The sequence below is a fragment of the Plectropomus leopardus genome, chromosome 12 (assembly GCF_008729295.1).
Source record: "Plectropomus leopardus isolate mb chromosome 12, YSFRI_Pleo_2.0, whole genome shotgun sequence".
NCBI classification, from domain to species: domain Eukaryota; kingdom Metazoa; phylum Chordata; class Actinopteri; order Perciformes; family Serranidae; genus Plectropomus; species Plectropomus leopardus.
In genome coordinates, this window is record NC_056474.1 from 14,735,357 (window position 1) to 14,743,318 (window position 7,962).

At 42.5% G+C, this 7,962-nt stretch overlaps 1 protein-coding gene across 1 annotated transcript; it reads left to right on the plus strand.

Moving 5' to 3' along the window:
- On the plus strand, positions 1–3,115 carry otol1a (otolin 1a). The gene is made up of 5 exons (XM_042498357.1): positions 1–75; positions 161–639; positions 718–807; positions 955–1,026; positions 1,992–3,115. The coding sequence occupies exons 2-5, from the start codon at positions 183–185 to the stop codon at positions 2,876–2,878; spliced, it is 1,506 nt and encodes a 501-aa protein (XP_042354291.1). The 5' UTR covers positions 1–75; positions 161–182; the 3' UTR covers positions 2,879–3,115.
- The last annotated feature ends 4,847 nt before the right edge of the window (positions 3,116–7,962 follow it).

The window sequence follows — 7,962 nt, forward strand, 5'->3', positions numbered from 1 at the left end:
AAGGAAGGAGGCTTCCTGCATCAATCACTAGTTGGAGGGGATGGAGTGAAGACTCAGAAGCATTTACATCAGAGGGTAAGGTGCACTTTTTGCTATATTATACTTCGAAAAAAGTACTGCACCTGTTTAGTTTATATTCTTCCACTCTTCTCCTTTACAGCTTATTGTGTCGAGCCCTCAGTATGCCTTCTGTTCGCCTTGTCTTCCTGACCACTCTCCTCGTGGTACTGATGGCTGTGCTGACCTCCAGCGCCAGAACAACGCGCTGGCCCAAACCTCAGACCACCAAGAAGCCCCCTCGAGCTGGGGGCAGCGGCGGAGGCGGGGGTGGTGGAATTGGACGGACCACCACAACGACCCCATCCCCTTCCAGCCTGCACACAGATGAGACAACTGAAGTCATGATGGACGCTTACTCCCTTTCCCCGACAGACAGCACCACCTACTCCAGCGACACTTACTCCACCGAGTTTCACACCGACGCCATAGTGCCGCCCGGTAACACTCTTGGAAACTATACCCTTGACTACAATGAATGCTTCTTCAATTTCTGTGAGTGCTGTCCGCCAGAGAGAGGTCCCATAGGGCCCATGGGAGAGAGAGGGCCACCAGGACCGCCGGGAGAGAGGGGCCCTCTAGGTAAGATGGATTATCATTTTCAGGTAAATTGTCTTTTAGACTTCAAAATTCCATCTTCAACCTTTCTCTGTTTTCCAGGGTTACCAGGTGAGAAGGGAGATACGGGGCCCAGAGGACCTCCAGGACCAGCAGGACTACCTGGAGCCAACGGACTCAATGGCGACATAGGTACAAGGGGGCTTAACAGCAGAAGACTTTTTAATTGCTTCTCCGTGTCTCTCTCTCTGTTCTTCTCTCCTTTTGTGCAAAAAGCTGTCCTATGTAAGTACTTTGTGGATGTCATTTTCTACGCTTTATTTATCAAAACTACCACAGGTGACAAAGGTGATCAAGGACCTGTGGGTCCTCCTGGTGTCCCTGGGATCCCAGGAAAACCAGGAGAGAGAGGTGTGTATGTTTTTTGAGAATATCAGTAGTATCAACATTGTATTCATAATAGAGAATCTCTTTTAATCATACTAAATAAGATTAGATTAAAATAAGTAGAAATACACCCTACAGATGTTAGTAAATGTGCATTATTACTTTAAAGGTCCATTGTGAAGGATTTAGGCAAATACATTGGTAGAAATGGAAAATAATATAATAAGTATGTTGTCTTTAGTCTATTATCACCTGCAAATAAGAGTAGTTGTGTTTTTGTTACCTGAGAATGAGCTGTTTATATCTACATATGGAGCGGGTCCTCTTCCACAGAGTGCACCATGTTGTTTCTACAGTAGCCCAGAATAAACAAACCATATACTGGCTCTGGATAGGGACATTTGCATTTTTGAATAGACCACCATAACTAGAAGCCCCTCTGAGATAAGAGCATTGGAAAAACACTAATTTGTTTACCATGAAACTGCTTTATTCAGCATTTTTACCATCTTAAGTCACAGGGTCCATTTGTTTCGTGGAGGAAGAAACCTCTGCAGATACGTAATTTGACTCCAAGTATAAATCTTCTTAATGTATGAATCTTATTATTATTATCTGAGAAGAAAGGTATGGACACATCAGCAGGTGCTAGGCCAGCAGCCAATCTCAGACATACCAAACAGCACTTGAGAGACACTGATTTGTAACATGAAACTGTTTTATTCAGCGTTTTTACTGGTTTTAATCCCTGTCTGTTTGTTTTCGAGAGGAAGAGAACTCTGCCGATAATTCAGCCGGTAGAAAACCTCCTGAGCTATGCACATTGAGGGAGTTCTAACCAGGAGAACTTTTAGCTGGTTTTAATATGTAATCCTTATTGCTAGATGCCGCTATATCCCCTTAAATCCTACACGCTGTTCTTTTAAAATTAAAGCATTCCAATTAAAACATGTCTTCTTGTGTAAATATAATCTCATCACATACTATAGGTGATCCGGGCCCCAGAGGAGAGAAAGGTGAACGTGGCTTCAGCGGTCTGAAAGGGGACCCGGGAGAAAGAGGAGAGCCTGGCCTGAATGGGACTAAGGGCAACACTGGGCGAGAGGGGCCTATGGGTCCCCCTGGGGTTGCCGGGACAAAGGGTCAGAAAGGCGAACAGGGACTCACAGGCGAGTGTTTACCAGGTGAGAAAGGTGATGTGGGTGAGCGTGGGACTCCTGGTCCAAGAGGTGAGATGGGCCCCCCAGGAGTAAATGGAACTGATGGTGCAAAGGGAGAAAGAGGGGAGCCAGGGCCTCCAGGAGGGAAGGGTGATACTGGTGCCAGAGGGCCCCAAGGACCTCCAGGAGGGAGGGGCATGGCCGGGCTGAGGGGGGAGAGGGGAGTGAAAGGTGGGCGTGGGCCCCGGGGCCCTAAAGGCTCACCAGGTGAGAGTGTGGAGCTGGTCCGCTCTGCCTTCAGTGTGGGCTTGTTTCCCAGCCGGTCCTTCCCTCCACCCGGCCTGCCGGTAAAGTTTGATAAGGTGTTTTACAACGGCGAGGGGCACTGGGACCCAGCGCTCAACAAGTTCAATGTCACCTACCCCGGGGTCTACTTATTCACTTACCACATCACCGTGCGCAACCGACCCGTGCGTGCTGCCTTAGTGGTTAATGGCATGCGGAAGCTGCGGACTCGGGACTCTCTGTATGGACAAGACATTGATCAGGCGTCCAACCTGGCTCTGATGCAGCTGAGTGAAGGTGATCAGGTGTGGCTGGAGACACTGAGAGACTGGAACGGAGTTTACTCCAGCAGTGAGGATGACAGCACTTTCTCTGGCTTCCTGCTTTACCCAGACTCAAAGACCAAACCTACTGCTATGGAAAACCTGTGACTGCAACCTCTGACCTTGACTGAACCCTGACCTTAACTGCTTGTAGACTCTGCACAACCTTCAGCCAATTGCACTGCTTCGTCAAATTAATGTGATTCAGCTCAATGCTGCCGCTTCTCAATCCGCTCGCTGCTAATCAAACCAAATGCTTTGCTTGCCTCGCTGTATTTGGAGATGGATGAGGCTTGATTAAACTGCTGTATGCAACACTTACGCTCTTTGTAACAATGCATTAAAAATGACCCTGCTTGAAATGGATGACCCTTGAGTTTTATTTATTTAGAACCAGGACTAGAAGCTAATTTATAAGCCATTAGTCACTGCAATTACAATAGATAAGCCCTGTGTCAGTGAGGCCAATACAAATTTGAAAACAATTGAAGTAAATAGTCCATGATTGCATTTGATTCCCACTAGAGGGTGTAAGGTGCCCAAGTTTTGCAAGGATGCTTTTGAGAGGAGTGTTAAATGCATCAGTGCAGAGGAAGTGATGAAAAGGTTGCTGACAGTGAATAAGAAGATGGAAAAAGAAAAGATTTTAAATTCCCCCCAAAAATTAAAGACTTGACATTTTGTTGTCCACTTAGTGACTGCAAAAATACGGAAGATAAATACTTTATCCTTTAAATCAGATGCCTTTCACATAGCAGGATGGTAAAAATAATTCTTGCGGACTCTCGGACACCATTGCTTGTCTTTCACCACAGCTCTGGCTCTGTTTAACTTCCTGAATTTGTTATGTGAATGTGGTGATTTACAAGACAATACAGCACAAAAACAGTGAAATCCTTGTTGTTTCTCCTAATTATCAGATTGAAAGCAGTGGTGAAGGTGCTTCAGACCCACAAGAGCACAGAAGATTGATATGGGTTCATGAAAGCATCATCCAGAAGATGATACAAGGTAAAAAAAAAATGCCCCATCGACATTAAAAACAGATTAGCTGCCTTGGCACGAAACACAGAGGATAACCTTCTGCAACAGAGAAAGATGAATGCACTGTAAATAATATTCTGGTGTGCCTGCGCTGTACAATGAAAAATAGCATTTATTTATAGCTATATTTCATTAGACTCTAAACAGTCAAGACCTCAAAAATGAAAACGACTCCTTTTCCTGCACACAACAGCAATTCATCTGGAAGATAAATTGCATTTTTATTTCTCTGAGAGGCAACTGAAACATTTTAATGTTTGGATGTGTTTATTAGAAAGACAGCAGGGAGACTGCCTTACCAAGTATTAAAATATTTTTCATTGTGCAGTGTTTCCTCAGTGAAAAACACAAAAATCTGTCTAACTAATAGAAAAATTTAAAAAAATGTCTTATGTCTATGTCTTATCTGACATTTTAAAAAAGTAAACCTTATAAGAGAGATATTTTTAATATTTAATTATGTTAATATTGCCATGTTTTGAGCAGATACAATTTTATGCAATAATTTAGCTTCAAATTTTAGGTTTTATTTACAGTTTAGGTGTGTGTTATGCTAAAAAGGGATCAAGACAAGACTAAAATTCCATGTGTGGTGAAGGAATAAAAAAATCAGTTACTATATCTATACTTCTAGTTTACCATTTCTGACCACAGTATTTTTGTGGGTTTTGCACTGATGCATCAATAGGATAAATGATATTATCATAAAATGATATTTGATATAATGTATATTTTAAGTAATTTTCCCTCCAAAATCAAGTATGCATTTACTATATCTCCTCTTTATTATTCTCTGTCTGACACATTGATTGTAAATAAGAAATACATTGGCCCTACATCTGTGAATTTCATATTTACATAAGAGTTGTTGGCATGCATGCATGCATGCATGTCTCATTCATTTGTTTACAAATCTGCGTAAGAGCTGCAGTTTTTCTTTGTGGAGTTAGCTCCACAGAGCATCGTGTATGTTTCCTCTGTTCTCCGGAGGGAGACACATAGTCTGGAGTGTACTCTCGACCAGGAATGTAGTTGGTGGCAAATAATTAGAAAAACAATTACTTTATGGGAAATACAGTGACATAGTAAATGTCAAATCATGAGCTGTGTTTTTGATTATGTCAGAGAAAACATCATTCATTTGTGTTCATCTGTGTCTGTTGAAGGAACGCTTGAAAAGCATGTGATGCATTTTTATTCCACTTCCAACATCTGAGCAATTAATTTGAGCATGGGCCTAAAGTTTTTAGAATCAGATAGTGACCAAAGGAGATCACATTTATGACTGATTTCACCATCTAGAAAGAAATGTTTCTGGATTTTTATTTTCAGTTTTGGGGCTTTCAAAGGTCCAGTGGGTAGGGTTTTGGGAGAAATATTGGCAGAAATGGAATATAATATGTATGTTTTCTTCCACCGTGTTTCTACAGTAACCCTAAACGGACAAACTAAACAGTGGCTTTAGACAGGGTATTCACATTTTGGCATTGTCAACTGTAGTTAGCAACCCCTCTGTGACTAAAGCATCAGAAAAACAGATCTTTTAAAACATGTAACTGCTTTATTGATTTTTTTTTTCTACTGATTTTAACACCTGGTCCATTTTTTTAGCAAGGACACCTCCACTGATGATTCAGCTCCCAGTAAAACCTCTTAAACGTCTGAATCTCTGTGTGGTGAGCACACATTAGTAGGCACTGGTCTAGAAGCAGCATCAGAGAAAGTGATTTGTGACGTGAAATTGCTGTGTTCAGTGTTTTTACTGGTTTTGATCACCTGGTCTGTTTGTTTTGGAGAGGAAGAGACCTCTGTTCATAATAGGTCTACATGTAAAAAAACTCTAACAGGGAGAAGTCTCAGCAGTTGCAATCTGCAATCCTCACTGCTAGATGCCACTAAATCATCCATTAAGCTAAAGATGTCTCTCAACTGGAGAGGTTTAATCAATTGGAAAAACATTTTTGGGGAACTGTAAGCTAACTTTAATACAGGACATATGTCCTAGTTTAAAGAACTATACAGTTGTGTTGTAGTAGTTGATGAGGTGGGTGTGCTGCCTGATAGGTGGGTTACCGAGGGGGAAGTGGGTATACGGTCCTTTATATTTCAGTGGCTTTTGGGCTGATAAGTGTAAGCGGCCAGAAAGTGAGGAGGGTGTACCCGGTATACCTGCACACACCCTCCACTACACCACTGTTAAAAAAACCTGTTAAAGAGGAAAGCTCAGAATGACATCTCCATCTACTGGTGAAAAACATACATTTACCTTAAATTTCCACCTTATTTATGCTGCTGTTAGTGGTGTGTGTGTGTGTTAAAATGTTATTTTGCTTGTTTGTTTATAGGCCTATCTGTGGATGTGTGTATGGTGTGTGTGTGTGTGTGTGTGTGTGTGTGTGTATGTGCATTTATGTATTTTCTACTACTCTGTGTGAAAATATAAATAACTACCTTGGCGGTGTGTGCAGTGTAATCTGCTCCCAGCAGCCTGGATTCCCACTGTGAGAAAGACAGTATATTGTTCCTGCAGCACCACAGATAACAACTCATTAGCATACTGAATCATTTGGCTGCAAGAGCCACTCTGCCACCCATCTGCACTGAGCTGATAAACACACACACACACACACACACACACACGCACACACGCACGCACACACACACACACACACACTCACACACTCACACATCCATGCAGAACAAGCACATACACATTCGCACAAGCCTGATCTCACAAATACACACACAACATACACACACACACACACAGGCACAAGCCTCCTCTCATCCCCTCCCTTTCGATCCCTCATATACACTCCCTGTATCCCTTTCTTTTTGTGAGTCTGTGTGTTTTTGGAGAGTCAGGAACACTAAAGCAGGTAAATGTTTGGCAGGCATTAACCCAGAGGGCCCCTCAGTGGAGTCCCAGCACAGCCAGAGCAGAGCACAGGAGAGGTCCCTGAACACCTGGATGTCTCTGATGCTCTCTGGAAGCAATTTTAGTTTTTAGAAACGTCTAAGATGCTGTTGTAGTGGTGGTAAAGCCTGCTGTGTAGAGTTATGGAATATAGGGAAATAGACTTCGGAAAAGTAACATTTATGTGGCAAAGCAGCAGCCCCTCTGCTAATTTCTTATTAATGACCGCAAGCTGGTGAACATAACTTTTGGATTGCGTAAGTGAATAACTTTTGTGCGGTGGGAGTCTCAACCAGTGTGGCAGTTTCACATTGTGTATAGACACAACAGCGTGCAAATGAGTGCAACGGAGGCTGTCAAAACCACTTTCACAATGGCAGGATATCCTGCAGGTCACCGAGCCATGTTAACCTCTACAGGAAGTTGTCACTTGCTGGGAGGAAGTGAGGATTCCAACGTCCATTGGGGGAGTTTCATAGGGAGTTTGTGGTTTCAGCTATTCACTTTGTACTGATAAGGTGTGAAATAGTTGCATGGTCATGTTATGCCATTGCCTGCCCATAGGAATTTGTCAATTGGAATATGCAGTTATGAGTTAGTGTGTAAAAGGTAGTCATATATGATAAAATGTGGCAAATAAGTATCAAATGTTCAGTTTCTGGTACCACGAAGCAATTGAACTGACTTAAACCAAGGCCGTAATCATAATACATATTCATAATACATATTCGTGATCAAAAAGACTATTTCACTGTAGATTCTGATGATAACATGGTTACCTTCTCACAATTTTATGCTAAATTTCTGTCAGAATATTAGCTAGCTAACATACATTTTGTGCATTAATGAGTAAACAGCCCATTCCCTCCAGTCTGCTCTCATTCTGAACTTTCAAAATACCGCTGCTTGGTCAGAGATTTTAGTGTCAGACACCGATGCACAAAGGCAGCTTTCGTGCTGATTTGATCTGTGGCTGGGCGGTGTTAGTTTACAATGCAGACAGACAGAGTCAGTTTGAAACACTGTTGGTAGCAAGTTAAAGTCAGGAGCTGGAAAGTTCCTATCAGGTGGGTGGCGATGGAGGTGGATGGGTCCAACAAACCCTGAGCTTTCACCTGGGAGCCCGCTGTTTGAATCTTGTATGAATGTTGCACCAAACCATGATGAGTTTTTTTTCTGAACCTAACCACATGCTTGTTTTGCAAAAGGAAATAAACATTGATACAATGGG

Bases quoted from the DNA above. Each gene is read 5' to 3' on its own strand.
- otol1a (XM_042498357.1), top strand. From the start codon at position 183: ATGCCTTCTGTTCGCCTTGTCTTCCTGACCACTCTCCTCGTGGTACTG. The intron at 640-717 runs GTAAGATGGATT...TCTGTTTTCCAG, and splicing joins GGGAGAGAGGGGCCCTCTAG to GGTTACCAGGTGAGAAGGGA. The intron at 808-954 runs GTACAAGGGGGC...AAACTACCACAG, and splicing joins CGGACTCAATGGCGACATAG to GTGACAAAGGTGATCAAGGA.